Genomic DNA, 24,095 nt, shown 5'->3' on the forward strand with positions numbered 1-24,095 from the left:
AACTTGAAAACTTTTAACAAACTTCTTGTATATTGATGATTAGCAGGGATGTGCAAAAATACATCAAAATGTATTTTTAAAAGTAAATATCAAATACCCTAATCTTAAGTTTATTAAAATAAACTACAAAATACAGTAGCCACGCCATGTATGAAAATAAAATACTGTTTTTGTATTTTGAAAAAGTGGACAGTGTTTGAGAGCAACAGCTTTTCTCTGCCTACAAGACATGCCATAAATCTGCATGGTGTGTGTGTATGGGAGAGGGGGGCCTTGTGTATCAGCAACATGGTTCAGAACAGTGCCTTGTGTCAGCAGCTTTGGGGGACACATATCAGTCAAAGTTGTTCCAAAGTTCTACTAAAAACAGGTAAAGTGTAAGTGAGCAAGTAGGCCTAATCGTGTGGTTGAGTGAGTGGGTTGGTGTGAGAGAGGGAGTGTATTGTGTGTTTGAGCAACCTACATGTTACTCATCTTGCACTGGACCATCTTCCGGAATTTCAATATTCTCATCACAACAAGTCTGGGCAAATGACTAAGTGGTAACTCTGTGGTAAATCAGCACCAGTCAGAGGCTACATTCATTGTTTTGCATTTTGATGATGTCATCACATCACAAGTATTTGCTTTACCAAAAATATTTGGCAGTATTTTTAAACAAAAATACACACCTATAAACATTTTTGAAACAAAATATGAAGCCATTAAAATACAAATTACAAAATTCTGTTTTGTATTTGAAATTACAAAATGACGTTTTGTATTTTGAAAATATATTTTAAATACATGTCAGGCCTATCATAAATACTGCCCATCCCTGATTAGGCTATAGGGGCCTATTTCATTTAGTATGAAGTTTCATTTACACCTTGATATAATACAATGAAGGCAAGCTAGGCCTATCACTAATTTGCATATGAATCTCTCAAATTTGCTATTCAAATATGATGCCTCTAGACAAGACAGATTAATTATTTAGATAGCCCACACTTGATAAACAGAGAGCTTTTTAAAGTTAAAAGCTATTGTCCAAAAGATCAAGCAATAGCTTATAATAAATGGATTAGATTATAAATCAATAAGATGGCATCATTATCATTGTATTACAGAGGTGGAATGTAGCCTACGTGGGCACATCGCTTGATCTTTATGGATTGCTTTGATTTATTTGCTTACCTTCCTTAATCTCGGTGATGAAATAGTTAACGTGATTGTTTGAAATGAGGCAGCTATCTTGTAACCAAGGAGAAGAGCAGGAACATTTCATACAACACAAACGTAACGTTAGGCTTGTATCGCAAACTCCAAAACTTGGGGGTTTTCATGATGGTTATGTCGATAGCTACGAAATCGGATATGGATATGTAATTCATTTTGATACGATTAAATAGTTTTTTTTTTTTTATGATTTACACTTGTAGGAAGCAGTTGGAGCCTACTGTACACAGTTGTTCCACCAAGTGGTTCGTTCGGAAGGCCCATTGAAAACGTGCTAACGGATCTGTCAAGACTGGGTAGGCTACAACCGATTCAAATGACGCCTATAAGTTAATTCTGCCGGTTTATTAACCCATTGACAGAAACAGATTCACAAAACTGTAATCGGACGTTAACGTAGTTGGGAGTTGTCGGTAGGTGTTTTTACTATTACGCTGTCAGTTTTTGGCCAAATGTTAGGGACTTGCCCATTTAATGTTGCCTTTGAGGTGACTGGTGAGCTCATCGGAAACAAAGACTAACTTATTCAAGGCGGAGTAGGCTAGAATTTGGAACAAGGCTAACATTAGCCTACTTAGACAGTTTTCGGAAACTTTTGACACGTATTAATATGTCTGGGATTCAGCATGCCTCCAATCAGAGCATCAAGGCGTTTAAATCAAGTGAAGAGTATCTATATGCAATGAAAGAAGATTTGGCAGAATGGTTGAAAGACTTGTATAACATCGACATTGACGTGAACAACATCCTGGAAGTTCTGGAGACAGGGGCTATCCTCTGCAATCACGCAAATAATGTGACAAAGGTAGCAGAAGACTTTCTTCGGATGTATGGACGGATTGCGGGAATTCAGTTGCCATCATCTGGAGTTACATGCATTAGCTCCGCACAACCATCAACTTTTCTCGCTCGAGACAACATATCTAATTTCATAAATTGGTGTCGCAAACAGATGGATATTCAAGGTAAGATATACAAAATGAAAGAATGTGACTTTGTCTTAGGCCATTCTAACGATGCGTTGCGCTGTCATATGTCAACCCATTCTCTGCGAATTATATGAGGTGACTTTTACGGAATTGACGCCAGATGGCGCAATTCAACACATTTTTATCTGAAAAGTGTCTGATCAACTCAAACATTAGGCTATTACTCTGGCCTGGGGTGGGATAATGTAACATGTCATTCTAATGTTGATGTTTAAGGTGTGTGAAACATGAGCTGCCCTGGACAGTATTTTTCTGCCTAACTTGTTAACCCTTTTGAACAGAGGTCTTGATGTTCGAGACAGATGACCTTGTGCTGCGCAAGAATGAAAAGAACTTCGTTCTTTGCTTGCTTGAAGTGGCACGGCGGGCATCTCGCTTTGGGATGGCGGCCCCGGTCCTTATCCAACTGGAGCAGGAGATTGAGGAAGAGATTAGGGAGGAAATGGACTTGCCCATGGAGCAGACTCCTCTGCCCAAACCCCAGAGGCGTTTAGCTAACATCCAGAATCTTGATGAGATGGTGACTTGAAATTGATTATAATTATTATCATTCATTTTACTTTTATGAACCTATAACTCTTACGAAACCTTTACAAACATGCCTTTGTTGACAGAAAATAATAACACAACTAAAAAAGTAATGTAATGCTGCTCTAAATGAACATCATGAGGTTTATATGTTGAATCATAACAGGTTCTTCGGCTGGGGCAAGCATAAGAACACTTTTAAAGAGTGTATTTAAATGTAGGTTCTACCTCTTACAATAGAGAGCTCTGCCTTAAAATGCCTCATCAATGTCTTGACCATTTTGATTTACAACATTATTCTATTCACTCTTATGTGACTACTCAGGAAGAAAGGACAACCCAAAGTCGTGAATTTCAGGGTTTCGTCCCTCGTTTGTTCAATGATATATTGTAAAATGTGTTTTCTGTCTTTTTTAAAACTTTTAAACATACAGGTCCGAGGCCTAATAAGCCGATGTACATGTCCTACCCAGTTTCCCATGATCAAGGTTTCAGAGGGCAAATACAAAGTGGGAGACTCAAACACCCTTATATTTGTACGGGTAAGTGACATGTGAGACGAATCTTTACTTGATTGCTCAAGAAAGCAGTCATAAACAAATTGAGTGAGCCCTACTTTAATAAATTGTACACTAGTGATTTTGAATGCTGTACCAACTGATTTAAAATATGTGTCTGTATTTGTGCTTGTCTGTATGTGTGTGTGTGTGTGTGTGTGTGTGTGTGTGTGTCTGTGTGTGTGTGTGTGTCCATGTGTCCATGTGTGTCTGTGCTTGTGTTGTGTGTTTGAAGATCTTGCGGAATCATGTGATGGTGCGAGTGGGCGGGGGATGGGACACCCTGGAGCATTATCTGGACAAGCATGACCCTTGCCGCTGCACATCTCTCAGTGAGTCTATCTCGTCAAAGATGCAGATGCCCAATACACTTTGTATACTGTAAACATAAGCAGTGATGATAAATTATACATTGGCCTATTTTTCATTAGTGCTAGTGATGCTGTGTAAGTCTTAATGGTATTATCTTAGAGTATTTCTTCTGAGAAGCACAGGCAGAGAGTAGAGGAATGATTACACTTTGCCTAAACCATGTACGTCAGCAAAAATGTGCCAAAATAAAGAATCTCAAGAGCCACAGTGACATCCTTCCTCCTCTTTGGCTGATTCACACAGAGGGACGTCACAGCCCAAACAACTCCATCGATGTCATTGTTATACCCGAACCTCATTGGCTGTTTAAGTCTCGGTCAAGCATTACAAGCATGACATATTCCAGGATGCAAGCTAACTGAATAAATCATCAAGGAGGAGGGTTTTGCCTGGTTTCCAAAACACACAGGATATGATGCTATTGATGCAGAAAATAGAATTTCATCAAAAGGCATAGAATGTTATTGTACAGTATATATTGTATTTAATTGGCACAAAAGGAACTATTCAACATAAATTACCGCATATAATATATTACATATATTTACTATGTAACCTGTCAATAACTCTGATATGCTGGTTTACTATCCAATGAGCTAAGCAGCACAACAATTACATGTCTGGTGAGGTTTTCACCTGCAATCCATCACAGCAGAGGGGGTAGTCAGATAAGCGTGGTGCCTGGCCCAGCTATTAACCTGAGCTTCCTCTTCTGCCTCCATGCCAGGCCACAAGCTGGCACAGCGCCCAGCCACCCCAGTGCAGCACGAGATCAAAACCCGGTTGGGCCCGCGGTCGGACGGTGCGGTCGGAACACCAGCCACGCTGCTGCTCAGCCGGGCCCAGTCCCCACTGCAGCCCGTGGTCTGGAGCTCCCCTGGCGGCTCCACCCGAGGCCTGAGGCCCGCTCCTGGTTCTGCTCCTGCTCCGAGCCCCTCCCGCTCCCCTGACCCTGGGCCGCGGCAGCCGAGAGGCACCTCCACCGGCAGGTAAGCGGAAAGGTGATGGACGAGCTGTCGCCTGGCTCATTGGCTTTACCTATTCATGAAAAAATGACCTGGCGAGCCCACGCGTCAGGCAATGTCTCAAATGTCTCAAGTAGTGTTAATTTTATCACCTATTTTTAATTTAGTCTTAGTCTTAGTCTTGTGACGAAATGTCCTTTTTAGTCTTTGTCATATTTAGTCATTCAAATATCATTTTTGTTTGTCAAGTTTTAGTCGACTAAAAGTCTCGTCATTTTAGTGTAGTTTTAGTCAAAAGAAAACTAAAGGTATCTTAGTCTTAGTCAGTTTTAGTCAACACATTTTAGTCATTTTTTTTTTAACAAATTATTTCTGATTACCATTTGAGTCAAATAGTGTTTCACACATCTCAATTTTCCAACAACATTGTGTGTCCACAGGGCTACTCGTCTGTTATAATGACTCATTCTGATTTTTTGTCAGTCAGTATGTTTACATGCACAGGTAAGTCGAGCTACAGTTATAGCTTGGCTGGGATTTGACCATAGACAGTAAAAGATTTGACTGGACCACTGTCATATTAAGTAGACCAGTGTTTCTCAAAGTGTGGTCCGGGGATCACTGGTGGTCTGCAAGCTATCCCAAGTGGTCCGCAAGCAGACGTGGTAAAATATAATATAGATGAGTTGTTTGCAATATAACTTGTATGTAAATCCAAACAGTTCTGCAACACTGTCTATGTAAGATATGCCAATTTAAATCATACAGTATGAATCCTCTGACACAATAAGCAGTGCAAAGACAATAAGCAAGGTGGTTCAGTGAGTAGGCCTATAGTGTAGACTAATTATAGGCTACTGTTGAAGTAGGTCTAATCTTTTTTTTTTTTTTTTAGCTAGGGTTAGTTAAGTGGTCCTGAAACTGAAAAAGTTTGAGAAACACTGTTGTAGGCCAAACTATTAATGTTTTACTCCGCCTAAGCTAGATGGCGATATCGTAAACACAACACATTCCCCAAACAGACTCTCCATCTTAGCCATAGTTAACCTGCTAGCGAACTTTCCATATTACTGTAGCTTACTTGCTAGCAAACTTTGCATCATCAGTCTAACTAGATGAATAGTTGACATTACATGCTGAACATTTTCATTATGGACATTCTGGGGATGTTAATTTGTATGAGAGAAGCTTCAACTTCTGGGTATGTAGCATTGTGGCATAAAGCTTATAGTTAGCTTGCTAACTCTGGCAGAAATCTCCAGTGTTCTTGTTCCATGTAGTTTAGGTGTTGCAGCCACAGGGTTGCAGCAGCAGCACGTAGACTAGCCTACAGGAACAGCTGTTAGCGTATTAACTCATTCGGAATATTTTGAAAACATAACAGCTAGATATTCTGTCTTCTCATTTTGTAGACGAACATGAAGGGAGATTTTATCTTAGTTTTTATTTCATGCAAAACATTTTAGTCTCGTCTTTTTTCACAACAATAATGCATCTTAAGATAGTCTTAGTCAGTGTTTCAGGACATTACTGCCGTCTCGTCATCGTCTCGTCTTAGTCATGAAAAAAAAGGTCGTTGACGAACATATTTCCTCTCGTCTCGTCTGACGAAATTAACAGTAGTCTCAAGTGTGATAAGCTGTGTTTGGGTATTACATCTTAATCACAAAGAAGGCATGGTTACAGTATATACACATACATACATACATACATACATACATACATACATATCTTTTTGTGTCCTTGTAACAGCAGAAATAATCAATCACTAAATGCCACTGAATACCAAAGAACCGTTAAGCCCAGTTTGAGGTCAGTAAACCCATTATATTAATAATGCAGTCTGACCTTAAGAATCTGTTTTGCACAGATAATTAGTGGTATAATTAGATTACAATTCGACAAAAGCCCAGGGAAAACCATTGCACTTTTATTTCTGTGCAGACTCAATAAATCTTTTGCTCATTCACATATAGTATAAGTATATAGTATATACTCTTTGATCCCGTGAGGGAAATTTGGTCTCTGCCTTCACCCAAGTGAAACACACACAGCACACAGTGTACACACAGTGAGGTGAAGCACACACTAATCCAGGCGCAGTGAGCTGCCTGCATCAACAGCAGCGCTCAGGGAGCAGTGAGGGGTTAGGTGCCTTGCTCAAGGGCACTTCAGCCGTGGCCCACTGGTCGGGGCTCGAACCGGCAATCCTCCGGTTACAAGTCCATATGAAAAATGTTTGATGGCATATCCATGTCAAAGTTACATTGTGCTAAAGTGCAGCTACTCACAAATGGAACGACAAACAGGAGAGGCCTGGGGCACATCAAAACATGCTGAGCTCTGAAACTTTGCTGAATCTGCTCCTCACAGAAATGTCTGAATCAAGAAGTGTGCTTCCTGTTTTTGTGTTATGACAGTGCCGACCATCCTTTGTCAATCAGAATGCAGATGATGTTTGCCGTAACTATACTTTCATGTATTATTTACCAATCACATTTATTATTCATTGTATAATGTGTGTCATACCGGGGAAGTTAGTCAACCTTATGACATTTCATTATAATATGTGATCACAGACAATCACTTGAGATTAGTCATTATAGTCATAATTACGAGAGTGATGATTGCCCATGAACATTTGAAGAGGGTAGATAACCTAATGCAAATCAGATGTAATTGCATACTTTGGCCCTTGTGTTTGGGATTTCATTTCAGCATAGCTGAGTGTGTGCACGAAACAGGCACATTATTGTAGAAATCACATCATATAATTATGCCATTAAATCAAAATTTGAGACTGTGAGGCTAGTCCCCAAAAATATTTTTTCTTTCACTGTGTACCACTTTTTTTTTTGGAACATTTAGAGGAACTAAATTAAACTAAATTAATTAAAATCCAAGATTTCAACTCAGGTGCCAGCCAGGTGAAACATTGTAGTCGGATTTGTCTTTGCGATAGTGATGTGAAAAATAAATAAGTGAAGGTTGCCAAAGCTGGCCATATTAAACCAGTGTGATAACATAATCACTGCACTGTTTTTGGGAAGGAAAGATTCCTAGAAAAAGAATCTATAAGAATATATAAGGCTCAACAAAGGTTCCAGTTGCAGAACATATTCCTGTATAGACATACATTTGCATTATGTGAAATGCATGTGACTGATGTTGTCTTGATAAATGCAGATAATCCGTCTTCTAGAGATTTGTACATTTTCACAAAATGACATTATTGAAAATACTGTACTACGGACACATGTTTAGTATCTGAACAGTGTGGCCTCAACAATTGAAAATGGGCAGTAGTAGAGATATTTCAAGAGGAAGATTGAATGCACATAAAACTATACATCTCTCATTTCACTCATATTTGCTAAAGACCATCCAGAGCTAAATTCAGTGGAATTGAGCCATATATTTTTTATATGTTCTTGTGCTCTCAGGGAATTGGACCTTTGTCCTTGGGAGAGCTAAAGCCCTGTGATCGTAAATTACTGAGAGCTTATACACACTATATTGGGTTTGGCGAATGATGGAACTTTCATAAATCAGTGTTTTTATGGCTGCTGCTGTCTCACAGGCCTTCACTCTTAAAATACAAGTAGTTTGGTGATCCCTTGTATCTGAGCAACGGCAGTAACCTTGGTCCAGTTACGTAAGTGTCCATCAGGGCTTTAAGACTTTATCTCTGTGTTTTCCTAGATCACGTGGAAGAGCGTCCACACCTGCCCGCAGACGCCTGTCGTCTGAAAGCAGAGATGACTCCGGTCTCAACGCGAGCACAAGGATGGGCCGAGAAGCTGTACGTGCGTCTCCGACGGCCAGACACACCAGCAGCTTGCCTCGCACGGCGTTGAGCCCTGCGATCCACCGTGAGTCGCCACGGCCACTGACCCCCCATGCTGTCGGCACCCCGAAGAACCCTGGTGTCCAGAATATCGCCGACGCCAGGCTAAACCAAACCCTCACCAAATCTCAGTTTGTCACGAAGCTTCGTCAGAGCGCAGCCAGCAGTGACGTAAAACCTGGGGATGGCCAAAACCCGTCAGACAGACAGAGAGCACCAGGGCCTGTGAGAGCTCACACACCTGCTCAACATCCAGCCCCACACAGTATTCCCTCCATCATCAAACACACTGTCACTGAAAACTGTCATAACTCACAGAGGTCCTCCAGCAGTTACAGTTCAACTAAAGGACAGAGTGTCGCTACAGATGGATTGCCTCCAAGACCCTTCACACAAATCAGAAAGAGCCTGCCTGCTAGTTTAGGAGACAATTCTCTTCAAAAGAAACCTGTATCTGATGAGCAGATGAGAGGCACACCAAACACTGTTGCACACAGAAACGGACAGCATAGACAAAGTATGGCAAAAGAGACTGGCTTAACACCTGCAACTACGGGGGAGGCTTTACTTAATGACCAAAACAGCCAGCAGAGATCAAATATACCTGACACCACACATGTTCCGCACATGAGCACTGGTGAGCCCCGTCCAGGTGGCCGTGGAGTGATGGAGAGAAGCTGTCTCTTTACCCCACCACCTATCACTGCTGACCAGGAGGCCAGCCTCTATCAGAGCCTGGAGCATGAGATCCTCTCTAATCTGCAGCAACTCGGATTCAGTGTGGATTCTGATGACTGCAGCAGCAGCGGCGCGGCAGGGGAGAACACCAGTCAGCACTCCTCGTTGGGTCGACAGGCCACTGAAGAGTTTTCCCAGCACCCCTCCACAGGCTCAGCGTTCCCGGGTGACTCATCGTCTCGCCTGCAGCAAGAAGAAGCGTCTCTCGTGTCCTCTTCCACGATGCCTGGTGCCGGCTCGAAGGACCACGGCTTTGACGGTGTGATCGACGAGCTCCGGCGCGGGAGGCAGCCCCTGGACAAGGTGTCGGTGGAACGCTGGGTGAACATGCTGCCCTTCAGTTCCCACGGGAGCCAGCCAGTGGCCGTCACCGCTGTCGCCGCCACCGCGGAGGTAGACTCGTCCCCTCCCAAGTCCAGCCAGTCCTGCGTCGCCGGCTCCTGGTCCTCCATGGGCTCCAGTCTGGAATCGAAGGAGAGGCCAGAGGTTGTGAGCGTGCCGGCCCTGACTCAGGCTATGGACGCCGGCGAGGTCGCCAGGGACTCGGACAGACAGAGGCGACCCCGGTCGTCGTCCTTCAGGCAACAGAGGAGGTCACTGAAGAAACCAGAGAGGGTGCCGTCCATTTACAAGCTCAAACTGAAGCCCCACATACGTCCCAGACAAGACAATCGGCCCGATCGCAAGCCGTCAAAGATCCCTAAACCCATATCCTTCCGGCGGAGCAGAGAAAAAGAGGAGGCAGGACTGGCCAATGATTGTACAGACAATGGGCTATCACCCGAGAACAACCACAGGGCCAGTGGCAGACCACTCAGAAACAGATTGATAGACCTCAACTCCAGGAGCATCAGTCAGGCCTCTCCATATGAGGGCACGCAGTGTCCAACAGAGGAGCTGGAATCCTGGGTCTGAATGTTTGCATCTTTTTACATTTGTATCCAACACTCTTCATTTTGTACTGAGATAAAAAAAAAATCACTCAGGTGTGATCCTGTCAACTGCTGATGCTGATGTTTTTGTAATTGAGAAAGACACAAGTGAAGTAGATACATGCAGAACAAGCTGTAACACATAAACAATGTAAGCAAGGTAAATGGATTATCTGCCAATTTGCACAGGTTTAATTTTCATATGCAGTGTCATGCAAGAAATGCCACCTCTCAGTATCATTGCTTGATATTTTTTTAATTATTCCCCCACACAATGTAATTGCTTTCCCCCCTCCTTTTTTCACAAAAAAACAACCCTCAGAAGATTATGAAAACATAAATACAGACTGTCTGGCACACTACTGCATGGTGACAACATTGCTATGCTGGGTCTGCTTTCATCAAGCCTCCCTTTCACCTGGTGAAGCAGCATCAAAGCACAAGGGAAGAAGAGAAGAAGGGAAGGGAGGATGAGAGACCTTATTAGCGGTCACAGCCAGGCGCCATGTGGCTCTCAGAGCACAGCCTCCACCAGGAAGGAATCTGCTTTAGAGAGGCAGAATATCTCACCATGCCCTGCCCTTTTTATCTGAGCGTATACTGGTTTGGGAAATAAGAACTGTAAATCTTTCTTTTTTTTCCTCCTCTACTCCTCAAACACAATCACTTGTCAACATAATCACAGGGCCAGTTCTGTTTCAACAAAGGCCAATATGTCTCTGGTGGGTGGTGATTACTCAGAAAATGTATGCCATCTGTCTTTGACAGCACACACATTTCTCTTTGATGATCAAAGTCATCATTAAAATAATGATTACAGATATTGTGTGTAGTCCGGCTTGTGCTTGGTTTGGTTCCCCCTGGACTGAAACCTCTTCATGACTCCATCACTCAGACACTGTCTTCTCTGTTCTCCCAACTACTTCCAAGTCACCTTGTGCGCAAGTGTTTGGCACTTTCTGCTTGCAGATTTATAAATAACTTCTGGCATAAGTCAGGGACGCTATAAATAGCATTAGAGCAGCAGCTTGCCACACCTGCACGCCAGTCCAACCTTGCTCTGATCACACCTGCATATACATACACACACCCCCTCCCCCCATGTCCACACCCCTCCTCTGTTAACACCGCACATATAGTACATACACACCCCTCCTCTGTTAACATCCACCCGTATACATACACCACACGCTATAAATAGCATTAGAGCAGCAGCTTGCCACACCACGCCAGCTGTGCTTGCTCTGATCACTCCTGCATTTCCGCGTTCCCACCCCCTGTCCAACCCCTCCTCTGTTAACACCCGCACATATACATACACACACCCCTCCTCTGTAAACACCCGCACATATAGTACATACACACCCCTCCTCTGTTAACACCCGCACATATAGTACATACACACCCTCCTCTGTTAACACCCGCACATATACATACACACACCCCTCCTCTGTAAACACCCGCACATATAGTACATACACACCCCTCCTCTGTTAACACCCGCACATATAGTACATACACACCCCTCCTCTGTTAACATCCACCCGCACATATACATACACACACTCTCCTCTGTTAACACCCGCACATATACATACACACACCCCTCCTCTGTTAACACCCGCACATATAGTACATACACACCCCTCCTCTGTTAACACCCTCACATATACATACACACACCCCTCCTCTGTTAACATCCACCCGCACATTTACATACACACACCCCTCCTCTGTTAACATCCACCCGCACATATACATACACACACCCCTCCTCTGTTAACACTCGCACATATACATACACACACCCCTCCAGCTCCCGCATGCTGATCATCAATATATCTTCAAGCCAGCCACAACTCAGTAGTTTAAAGTTGAAATTAGGGGCATGATCTAGATCTAATATCCATGCAAAATAAATTAAATTAAGACATGACTGAAGGTTTTTGTCAGTACATTATACACACCTTGACTTGAAATCATTTGTACCCACATTTCAAAAATCAACTGAATCATTTCACATTTCAAGAATGCACTTTATTTATGGATTAGATGGTGTTACCATTCTGTGGATTCTTCAGTTTCTGGATGAGTCTATTCAAATGAGAAGGTCACGCTTCAAAATTTCAACATTACTCAAGGTCATTATAAAAACCATGTCAGCTTTACCCCAAGAATTGGACAAAGATTATAACATTGTGTCTTAACCACACAATCTTATTCTACGTTCTACACTAAAAACCATATGCCCTTATTGCAAAGTATAATGTGTGAGGTGGGTGCCTCCGTTAAGACAGACAGTACAAAATGAAAGATTTTCCCTGCTATCACACTTTACATTTTGAGGCTGAGGTGTTGCCACACACTCATTTTCCTTGACACTGAGTGAACAACATGTACTTCCAGGGCAAGTCAAATATAATATATTTAAGTTGATCTCACAAGTCTCTGCTTTGTTTCATTAGCATGCTGTCAACACACGCATGCACAACACTGCAATGAACGCCTCTGGTTTAACACCACACACCTCTCACTGAAAACACACACCACTATTTCCACTAAAGAGTGAGTGCCTTGTCATCTCAAGGGTCTTTTAATGCCTGACTCCCCAGTAAAACATTTCATAATGAACAGAGAAGATTAGAAACGGGCAACTGGAAACAATCTCAGTAGGCTATTTGGAGTTGAATGGGGGGTGTTCCACTAGCATCTCTCATTAAACAAGTAGTGCATTTTTAGCAACCATACAGCCCCAGCTGAAAGCAATACCAAAGACCTGAAAAGGGGCTGGGAAGCATTTACTCCTTCTCTCAAATTGAATTGGAAATATGGATACAATATTCAAAAATAACATACCCATGGGCAGATTTGGTGCTAATGCATATTTTGATTATAAACTACAATGGGATCCAGATTTCACCTGGTGGTGAGTTGGTTGATATCACAATCCCTTAAAGCTATGAATATTGTGTGCATATGACTAACAAAAGGAAGCATTTCTTCATGTTGAAATCAGGATGAAATAAATTATTCTGGTCAATAATAGGTTGCAGTGTGTCCTCTGACGTTGGTGTTGTTGCTCTAGGAAGCAAGTTTCTCCGATACTTCTGCATACATTGAATAACCTTTGGTAATAAAACCCTTGTATGTTTCACAGAGATCGAATTACAGCATTTATCAGACAGACATCCTCTGCAAAAAGCGGACACATGCAAAAGAAATGCCATAGAAATGGTTCACAGAGTTTGACCAGTCAGCAGAGGGAGAAAGTACTGTGCTCATTAGAGCTGGAAGATCTGTTTACTTGGACAAGTAATCAACAGAAGACAGCTCCTCAACCCTAGTCAGATGACTAATTCAGATGATTGCACTGCATTATCGTCGTTGTGGTGTGATGACTGTCATTATGTTTGAGGCTTGCGCCACATCACCAGTGGTCTATTTTTGTTTTCTTACCAAATACACAAAACAAAACAAAAACAGATACAGGATGGACTTGGATAAGAAGCTTTAGATGTTTTCTTCTTGGCTTGGCAGACCGTTTTGCTGTGGTTAGTCTCCACTGCTCCCAAAAGATCGATCTCTAAGGGAGCAGCCGTGGGGGAACGGGGGGGATGTGGGAGGCAAGGCTGGTCACATGAGAGCACAGCGTTCCCTCCGGAGCGCCCGCTGGAAGCGAATGGTGGCGTGGATGTGTTTGCAGCGGGCACAGCCGACGCTGCGCAGAGCCTCGCCGAACAGGAGCAGCACGTGCCAGTTGAATTTGGCCGAGCACTCCACGTAGCCGCACTTCCAGGTCTTGCGCACCAGATCTGAAACATTGTGGCGGGGAATGCACCGGCCGCGCTGCAGGTCCCGCTTGTTCCCCACGATCAGAATGGGCACTTCGGCGGTGCCAAGCACCCTGTGCAGAAACACACACAAACACACACACACAAACATGTGAAACCACATGAAACGTCTTGCTTTTTATTCCCTACGCATTTGCCTATCTGAAATAAGACAGCCCTCTGCACCCACTCAAACATATTCACCTCCCTTACTCTCTCTTATACAGCGGGAACACAAGCACGCTCATTCTGCATTGTTATCCATGTATTGTGTGACTGGAATATTAACTCCTAGACGTTGCGTTACCGTTGCTGTCTTGGGTCAACAGTTCTCCCTTAACATTTTGGCAGGGAAAAGAACTTCTCCTGCTTTTCGGCAGTCTGAGTGAGGATAGACTAACAAGTCAGTAATTAGTCAAGGCCCCAGTGGTGCTCTGCTTTCCCCCCTCATTGCACAACTGCTTTAGTCCAACAGCGGGTTAAATTTAGCCTAGGCTATAATGATATTGCTATTTAATTACACAATTGGTGACATAAAGGTGACATCACCGAGTTAGGTTAAACAATAGCCTAAGTGATTGACTGCTGGCTTGGCTCCTGCATTTTAAAACAATGACACGGCAATCAGAATGTCGTTTAGGCTCTAGTCTAGACGTTTCCGCGTGAAGCGAGCCTCTGTCAGTTTGGGTGCAGAGTCGGGGTCTTGGGTAGTGGAGCATGTGACAGGAGTCGCAGGGGCGTTCACCGCCCATCTATCACTGCCTGTCCGCATCCCCCTGACCCCGCTTGCAGTAGCACCCAGCCTGCCACCTGGGAAGCTACATCCCACCCAGCCATGAAATAATACAGGCTTCTGTGCCTACAAGCACAAGAGGTTTTCTGGAAAACACAATATAGTCATTTGTTGGCAGGCACTGTCCCCATCACACGAGTCCAAGTTATCTGTGCTTCATCAGAAAATGCAGCTAATTGACCGTGATGGGCTTTTCCACACTGGTAACGGAATTGTGCACTCGTGAATCGATGGCGAGTTAGGTGGACAGAACCATATTGGCCAGCAGATCGATAAAACATGAGCATCCGTCACCAAAACCGCTGCCTGCTCTTACACTGAGGCAGCCGGGCCTTGACGCAATCACAGGCTGACAGCTGACGCCATCGCTCACGATCAATCTCGGTGCCGCTGACAAGTACATCTCTCACCCCCCCCCTCTCTCTAGCCAAATCAAGAGTCCGTGCCCGTCCCACTCGGCCTGACCAGCCACCCAGAAGAGCTCAAGCACGCCAATTTGCAATCAGACTCAAAGGTCTGTCTACGCTGGCAGCTGATGACGCCTCTTGTCCCCCTGAGGCATCACTGTTGCAAATGGTCTCAAGTTCTTGTGGCACCAAATTGGGCTTTGTGCTATTCAGACATTCTGGTTCAACCCATTTGCAGCTCTCATTTTGGTTCAGCATAATATTACAAAAGGACCCAAAGGAAAGTGGTCATTCATGGTCACATCTGAAAAATGTCAGTTGATAATATGAAACAGTGTAATACTAACACAAGTCTCTTCTCTGTTATTATAGGCTAGAGTATTTGGTTTTCAACAGATCACAACAAAGTGTCCCCAAACATTTATGTCAATAGAAATGCATAGAAAATACCTAGGAGTTACCATAGATTCCACTCTTAGATTGCATTGCAAAAAAAAAGGTTCCATACACTGATGACCCTGATATACACTGAAATACAACAGCCAATTGTAAATATATAAATATAAAACATATTAAATATCATTAACAGATGAATGCAGCGGTCCTATCTAATTTCCACTATTGTATGTCATGTTGGTCACAGGCAAATAAGGCTGTCTCAAAGTCCACTAGATCACGTCACAAGCTATTAGTCCCGGACAGGAAATGACATGAATATCAGCATTGTGATATAGGCTACTTGTTAAAATAATAACATGTTAGGCTTTGAAATGTTAATATTCTATTCAGACATACATTAAAGTACATACATTACAATTATCCATAACGCTAGTCCTCCACCTGTGAGGAGATTTGTCCAACCCAACCCAAATGAGCAGAGCTAAGGGGAGACTGTAGCAAGCAATCAGCCTCCTTTAAAAAACAATGGATTTTGAGGACTCAGTCTTGTCAGTATTAATCTCACTTGAGATATCACAAGCATGACTTGCTTCTTGCATTATAGAATTCCGCACACATGCACATAACATTTTGACATGTATGCTATTTTGAATTTATCACTGTGTGTGTGTGTGTGTGTGTGTGTGTGTGTGTGTGTGTGTGTGTGTGAGAGAGTGTGTTTGTGTGTGATGTCATATTTCAAATAAGTCATTTCAATTGCATCTCAATTGCAGGTGGAAATTAACCAGCTAAATCTTCATTTTTGGCCCGGGTAAGAAATAAACTTAACAAACTGAACTTAACTTAAACTAAAAAAAAACATGACCCTGGCAGTCAGTGTTTTGATGATATGCTGTTGCTGGTTTGAATTCAAATTATAAATATCTCCTACATAATGATATCAGGAGCAGGTCTTTTTAAAAAATCAATTGGGTAGACAGGCAGGTGGTGTGTGTGAGAGAGAAAGAGACAAAGAGAGAGAGAGAAAGAGACAGAAAGAGAGAGAGAGAGAGATGATGATGGAGTGTTTTTGGTGAGGGGAGTGTCTTTGGTATTCTGGGCTTGTACCTGGTCTCTAAGATTTGTTGGCGCATAGTCTTGACGTACTCGAAGCTGTCAAAGCAGCAGATGTCATAAACCAGGATGTAGACATGAGCACTGCGAATGCCTCGACAGCAGGAGTCGGTCCACTCCTACAGAAAACACCACAGCAGAGATACATTTAACACTATAAATAAGCAAGTAGTTATTCACACATCAAAACAAAAGTGTTTGTAAAAGCTGTACATGACCAGGAAATTCTTATTTTTGATTCCAACAGAACATCAATCAACTTTTGACATAGTCTACAGGAATCAAGATACAACAATTCCTAACTCTGTACATAGTTGAACAATATATATATATATATATATAAATCATCTTTGCACCATTCACAGCAGACTATTATGGAATATGAATCAACAGTAGTACACAACACAACACAAACATCAAAGCCAAGTGTAACTGCCCCATCTGCTCTGAAGAGACGGTCCTTACTCCTTACTTTCTCCCCAGTGACCATGGCGATGAGCAAGCAGCCTATTTTTACCACTCCCATCAACAGATCTATTTGTAAGTTTACTGGGTGCAGACAGATAGAGGGCACTACAACACTCATATGCTCTCCAGAGCAGAACACCTCCCTAAGCCAGGCTGGGCTAATAGGCCAGCTGAAATCTGGGCTCATATAAAATAGACGAAATACAGAAAAAAGAAGCCTCAGTGGGGAGCCATTCATTTCTTTTAAAGGGCAATTCAACCCAATTAAATGTCATATCTATCCAGAACAGACATGGGGAAATTCAGCAGATGCAGAAAATGAGACCTCACCATGGCATCATTTGGGTGATATCTGGACCGACCTGTAAGCCTGCACTCGGGTCAGCGTGGTCACTGAGATTGTATCTGGGGCTGATAAATTACAGCACAAGTGTGTGACAGACTGTCCTCGGGTGCTAGAGTTCATGTGAATTCACCTGATGTGTGTGTGTGAGAGAGAAAAGAGGCAGAGTATGTGTGTATGAGAGAGAGTAAGTGTGTGTGTGTGTGTGTTAGGGAGAGAGAGAGAGAGAGTGTGTATGTGTGAGAAAGAGAAAGTGTGCATCTGAGTGTGTGTGTGTGTGTGAGAGAGAGAGAGAGGGGGAGGGAGAGTATGTGTGTGAGAGCGAGAGAGTGTGTGTGTGTGTGTGAGAGAGAGAAAGAGAAAGTGTGCGTCTGAGTGTGTGTGTGTGAGAAAGAGACAGTCTCTGTGTGTGTGTGTGTGTGTGTGTGTGTGTGTGTGTGTGTGTGTGTGTGTGTGTGTGTAAAACGGCACCATTAGGTGTGGGGCCGTACCTGCAGAGTGCTTCCAGGAAAGCTGGTGATGGCCGGGTAGTCTGTGATCTGCAGGTCGTGGACATGCCCGTTGAGCACCGCCGCTGACAGGTGCACCTTGCGGCTGTGCCCTGGCACCGGCGTCTCGCTGTAGTCATCGCGGAGGAAGCGCTGCACGATGGCCGTCTTGCCCACCCCCTGCGCGCCCAACACGGCGATCCGGAACGGAGGGTGCATCTCTCCACTTCCACCTCTCCCTCGGTTGCCTGTCCCACCCTCCCTGTTCTCGCAAACTGCTGGCCAGTGCATTTAGCAGGGCACCTAGGTACCGCATAGTCTTGCCGGGGGCAGAAAAAGTTGAGCTCTGGACGGCGTAGTCCCATTTACAGGACAGCAGCCCTGGGGACACTGGCAGAGTAGAGGAGGAGAGAGGTCAGATGCAGGCTACTGCCAGTGCACAATAATTACTATTCAACACAAGCATTTCCTTCAGGCTAAAGACAAATAAAAGGGTCTTATCAATCATATTACTCATATGACTACAAAGCCACTTGAGTGATCAGTCTGATTTGAGTTAGGCTACTATAACTGCATAACTGTATAGGTAGCTATGCGTACTTCTCATATACATACTAAATCTCATATCAGTCCCATTCCATGGACAACTGTGAAACAATTCACCTATTTGGCAAGAATAACAGAATTCTCACTGGACATTAGCACAAAGCCAAAAAAATAGCATTATGACCACTTTGATCTATGTGATAAGATGACGTGTAACGTGTCACTTTATACCTACTTAGCTAAAGATCTTGGAGATAGTCAAACATTTTAAATAGGGTGAATAAACTGAAGTAGAGCAAGGATATTCTTAGCCTGTGCCAGATCTATACTTTCCCCCGTATAGTAGGCTGCTACGCTTTACAATATGATTTAGTTTATGCCTCTCAGCTCTGGGTAGCATGTCTATGTAAAGGAGTAAAATCAGCCACGCTTTCCCACACATCTAAGGATACATGGGAACCGGGTCTCACTGCGTGACCAACTGTACACAAATATGAACAACTAACTATCTATACAATCTTCAAAGGTGCTGGTATTTAGGGTGGAAAATATAAAATGTCTCACCTCATAAGGTATCAGAGACAACGGCGTAATACTGAACAAATGCATGTCACTGTGTTGATCCAACACCACCATAAGCATTGTAAATGATTAATAACATGAAAACAAGACGCTTTGGACATCAGTGCAGGCGCATTCTCCATGCTCTTACCTTACGCGCAGGTAGAACGTTCGATTCGATGAGACATGCGGGAAGCTGACCATCGCGAATACACCTGAGCCCTTGACGTGACAGAAAAAGCTGAGTTTCACGAGTTTTCGGTTATCTAGTTCCTCTCGAGTAGACTACGTGATACCCAGGTGGCTGCAGCGGAGTGTCCTGAAGGAACATCCTCCTCTCCAACGCGAGAAACCCCTCAGCCATCACACGGTCAAAGCGCCCGTTGGATAAGCCGAGCGAAAATCATCATTCGTGCAATGCCGCTCGCGCATCTTCTTCGTCACATTTGCTGCAACCTTGACCAAGAGGTCAATCGTGCATTTAGGTTCTTAAGTATTTACCAAACATTTTCACACCTTTGGATTTGCATGCAGGAAATAGTCACACACAATTGCACAGCATGTTGAGAAACATGAACATAACTACAAACCCAATAATTGACCTGCTGCTTCTGAAATAAAATGTTAAGATATGCTGTTTTATTTAAATGACTTGGAATAACCCTCTGATATGTGAGGTCTTATTAATTTGCCTGTGCTATACCTTTGCTTGTTTTTACTGATTGTTTGCGTTGTTTAGCCTATGCACTGCAGTGTCAAAATAATTCAAACACATTGTCAAGCTAATGAAGATTAATATGCTTTTATTCTCCACATGGGCAAATATGTAGCCTAAACATAACAAAGCAGACTGTTGTTTCCACATGAACTTGCTTATTAAGTGTGCTTGCAAAGCAGCACACTTATTGTTCTTAAGTTTTATTATTATTTTTCCCGTCTCCTTAATTTTTTGTCAGCCCTAGCGCCTAGGCCCTTTGAGACAGAGACACCGTTCCAACTTTAAAACGTCCGGTCAGTACCGGTGTAAGTTGGTCGCGAAGATGACGTCAGGTGGGCGTGCCGTTCGTCCGCCATATTGGATTGAACAGAAAGCGAAACTAAATTTTCACAGGTCACAAATTTGGTCCGAACGCCACGAAACTTGACGTACATTATCCTTGGACCAAGCCTCACAAATGTTAGTGGAAGGATTTTTTTGATTTTCGAAAGCGTTTGCCCGCGTCACAGCCAAACGAAATCGGGCGCTTAAGCTCGAAACAGGAAGTCGCCCCATATCTCAGGAACACTGTCACATATCGATACCAAATTTTGTATATGAACTGGGGACTCCAGTGTGAGGGTGCATAGGCAAAAAAAAAAAAAAAAAAAATATTCCAAAAGTTTCCATCATTTGGCAAACCACGCACGGGAATTTGATAACTCACACCATTCACCTCTTCACCTTCTATCACAATGCCTTCCGTGTATGCACAATGTCTCAGAGTAGACACAATGTCTCCAGGCAACCTTGCCCAATCATGAAATCCTTGCTCTGCCATGGGATAGTATGGACTTACAAACTGAAATGGAAAGGAGAACAGTAGCTATATATAGCTTACATAATAGAGTTGTTTTCACATTGACGGTATTCAAATTAAATTTTTCATTATTGTTACATATCATGATGGGAGAGTATTATTAAAAATGTTACAAGTATGCAAATGCATATGTTTACGGGCATTTAGGTTTTACTGTGTTGTTTTGTTGTAAAGACATGCAAGGCATTCTGGGCGTAATGAACAGTGGTCGGCAGCACTCCATAGGCCAATGATATTAATATGAATAGGTATTTCTGTAAACCTAGGGATAATAAACAGCTATCTCTGTTACAAAAAAGCAGCTGGTAATCGCTCATTGAAGAGGGTACTATGATAAAAAAATTGTTTTCCTAAAAGCATGGAGTTGACGAAAAGAATAAACAAGCAATGTCAATGCTAATGTTAAATAGCCTAGAACTATCTGAACGCTAGGTGGCAACGCTTGTATTACATTTCACTAGTGTAGCCTACTTGAAAAACGGTTGAGATTCACAAGTAAGGAAGGTGCAAATATTATGTAATTTATTATGGGAAATTATTGGAAATGTTATTTCTTGTTTATTCTAATTGCAAACCACACACATCCATTCGAATCACACGCATACACATTTAATACTGAAAGACTATCATTTTAGTTTATTTGATGTTGCCTTAGCAACACAGCCTTCAGAGCAAAGATTCTAGAACAGGGCTTCAGAGAGACACGTTTTGAGTTTGTGGCCAAGAACCAAAAATATCGGTTTCCATGTGCTGGATGGTATGCGTCCTTTATGAAAGTAAGTGTTTTATACAGTTAACGTTACAGACATAATGAGTCATGTTGTAGTGGTCAACATAAATGTGCCCCTTCTGTTATTAGAATGCTAAGCGGAGAAGCATGCTAAGCAGAGATTTAGTATCACTAATTTCTTGTGTGGCTAGCTATAGGGAGGAGGAGATGTAGTGCTATGTTGCTAATTGGGATGTATGTTGTTTAGTGTAATGCCATGGTCATTTGATATGAGATACTTGCACTCATAACTTCGTCACGTGTAACTTTAGGACTGCTATTTTTTTTTACTAACAGTAATTCACGAAGCACTTTAGCCCTAAAAGTAGCACCTATGTCTGTGACAGCTTAAAACAAGTGGCAAGGACTCCTAACGCGATGTTTTGAAATGCGTCTACTATTGTCTACAGGAGCTTCCAATCGCGAGGGAACTTGCATTGTAGGCATAACTAAGGGATGCAATAACACCACCAACAACCAAAACTAGCCTACTCATTGTCAACATGTACATGAAATGTAACGTTTCGTGTGAATCAAATTAAAATGTTTTCTTTGCAAACGTAGGCATAGGCGTATGGTGACAGATTAATTTAATGCTGCTGTGTGTATCACGGTAAGCGTGAATGAAGTGGCCACTTCTTAATGGGACCCACTGTATGGAAGTGGGCTAAGTAAAATAGAGATGTTTTAAGATAAGGTTAATCAGAATTCTACGATATGCCCGCTTGACAACGGCAGAGATAGAACTGGCCTTTGGCCATAGCAACCATCCATTTAGAACGACTGGCCTTCATAGCAACCAAAGATCTGAGCTGTGTTGCAATGTGAGGCAAAGTATAGAAAGGTGATGAAACATACAGAGACAGGTCAAGAAATATAGTGCAATGTAGACAGTAGTATACAGTTGATTTACAGACGGTGGTTTAGAGTAATATGAAGTATTCCTTTATTCTGAGATAGGCTACATCAATAGGCTCTCAAAACAACCCCAGGCTCACAAAACAATCCCAAACAGACATAAGGTCTTTATAGAGCAAATCTATATAGATTATTTGTGAAATAAACCAGTAAAACATAATTTGTGGGATGGAATACATAACATTCACACTCATAGCTCATATTTTTTTTTAATAAATCAGTGAAAAAAGTATCCTGACAAACAAGCAGCTTTTAATGCCTTGGTCATATTTCATAATTTCTGTTGTACTGTAGGTTACCTGATAGCCCAGTTTGAGAGGCGCAAGACGCATCATTTCACTGCTGTCATTTCAATCACTGCTGTCATTTTATTTTATTGATTTGATCTCAGTCATAGAAGCTAAATTCGAAGGCAGGCCAAAGGTAAAATCCAACAAATCGCATTCAACCCGCAAGCCAATAGTTGAATAGCCCTCTCCTAGAGCTTTTGAGATATTGCCACTGCTCCAACATTGAAAGGCACTGTTACAATGCCTGGATCAAGCCAGGTTCAGCATAGCGTATGCCACTGTCCGCTCACGTTGCTGACCGGACCAGGGCAAGCACACTTTCGCAGTTCCCGCCGGAAATGCAGTCTAGTTTGCAATTTAGTAGGCAAGTATGCAGACTAGGCAATTGACACAGCACTCCCGACTCCTACAGGATATTGCATTTAGCTAGTTAATGTATGACTGTATGCTTTCTTCTCAAGCGTACAAACTCAAGTGCCCTAAACATGTACAGAATGCACCCGCCAATGGACAGTACCGTGCTTGTCTCTTAGCAACCAAATCTTTTCCCTCTGTTGCTTAGTAACCACGTGCTTCATACCTGTTCACTTCACGTCACAGGCATTCCATTACCAGATGTAACCAGGTGCAATAAACTGATATTTACTGATCTGTAATAGAGACAGGGCTAACATCTAACCAAAGGTCATAAAACTAGTCTAACATTAGGATTGGCTTCCTTCATTATGCTCAACTGCCACCACACAACCTTCTAATATGACACTGACACTGGAGAGACTATGGGAACATTCAGTGCAAATGCCCATTCTATCCCCGTCTCCACCAGCATATCAGCTTTCTGTTAGTCTTCTAATTAAATGAATTACAGTTTTATTTTACCTTGGTAAAAGTGCTGATACTCATTTACATATGGTAGGAGCAGTGGCAGGTAATCTGCTTTGTGAGTGTGACAAACATGGATATTTGGAATGAACTGCTTGTGATATCACATGCAAATATTTAAGATCTTGTGTATAAAGGAATATTTGTATTTGTAGTTTTTTTTTTATAGTATATCGAATACAATAAATATTATTGTGGTATCCTTCCTTACCATAAATAACAAGGTCATCCAATGAAATAATTAGTCATGATGACTAATCAATAGATTAGGTAATGTATAGATGGACACCTCCCATTATCATAAATAACTGCCAGTCCTACTTCTTTTCTTCTAAATAAATAAAGAGACATTATGTCTACTGAGACAAAGCTTTTGTTGTGTGTGTGTGTTTGTTTTGAAAAGGGCTCAGTCTTAAACAGTCTTGCATTGTACTCTCAAGGTGCCACTCTGTATTCTCCAGGGGCTTCAAGATGAAAGCTTCCAAATCACTTTGACCACCTGCTATAAATGTAGATAATCTGGTCCTTATCAATGCATCTTACTGCACACGACAAGCCTGTTTCC

The 24,095-nt window shown here is 42.5% G+C and overlaps 2 protein-coding genes across 2 annotated transcripts; one reads left to right on the forward strand and one right to left on the reverse strand.

The window, feature by feature from the left end:
* Window positions 1–1,229: 1,229 nt before the first annotated feature.
* LOC125309326 (GAS2-like protein 2A) lies at window positions 1,230–10,749 on the forward strand. Its single transcript, XM_048266156.1, has 6 exons — window positions 1,230–2,183; window positions 2,489–2,727; window positions 3,170–3,277; window positions 3,528–3,624; window positions 4,392–4,653; window positions 8,332–10,749. The coding sequence occupies exons 1-6, from the start codon at window positions 1,829–1,831 to the stop codon at window positions 10,127–10,129; spliced, it is 2,859 nt and encodes a 952-aa protein (XP_048122113.1). The 5' UTR covers window positions 1,230–1,828; the 3' UTR covers window positions 10,130–10,749.
* A 1,412-nt stretch (window positions 10,750–12,161) lies between these two features.
* Window positions 12,162–19,464, reverse strand: LOC125310285 (ras-like protein family member 10B). The gene is made up of 4 exons (XM_048267575.1): window positions 19,246–19,464; window positions 17,991–18,377; window positions 16,683–16,807; window positions 12,162–14,050 (listed from the first exon to the last, which is right to left on the reverse strand). The coding sequence occupies exons 2-4, from the start codon at window positions 18,276–18,278 to the stop codon at window positions 13,780–13,782; spliced, it is 684 nt and encodes a 227-aa protein (XP_048123532.1). The 5' UTR covers window positions 18,279–18,377; window positions 19,246–19,464; the 3' UTR covers window positions 12,162–13,779.
* Window positions 19,465–24,095: the final 4,631 nt, after the last annotated feature.

This window comes from Alosa alosa, chromosome 2, assembly GCF_017589495.1.
Source record: "Alosa alosa isolate M-15738 ecotype Scorff River chromosome 2, AALO_Geno_1.1, whole genome shotgun sequence".
Classification (NCBI taxonomy): Eukaryota; Metazoa; Chordata; class Actinopteri; order Clupeiformes; family Clupeidae; genus Alosa; species Alosa alosa.

Excerpts from the sequence above, each read along its gene's own strand:
- LOC125310285 (XM_048267575.1), bottom strand. The coding sequence starts at position 18,278 with ATGCACTGGCCAGCAGTTTGCGAGAACAGGGAGGGTGGGACAGGCAAC. Across the intron at positions 16,808-17,990 it reads TTCCTGGAAGCACTCTGCAG|GAGTGGACCGACTCCTGCTG; the intron begins GTACGGCCCCAC and ends TGTTTTCTGTAG. Across the intron at positions 14,051-16,682 it reads CAACAAATCTTAGAGACCAG|GGTGCTTGGCACCGCCGAAG; the intron begins GTACAAGCCCAG and ends GTTTCTGCACAG.
- LOC125309326 (XM_048266156.1), top strand. The coding sequence starts at position 1,829 with ATGTCTGGGATTCAGCATGCCTCCAATCAGAGCATCAAGGCGTTTAAA. Across the intron at positions 2,184-2,488 it reads CAAACAGATGGATATTCAAG|AGGTCTTGATGTTCGAGACA; the intron begins GTAAGATATACA and ends CCTTTTGAACAG. Across the intron at positions 2,728-3,169 it reads TCCAGAATCTTGATGAGATG|GTCCGAGGCCTAATAAGCCG; the intron begins GTGACTTGAAAT and ends TTAAACATACAG.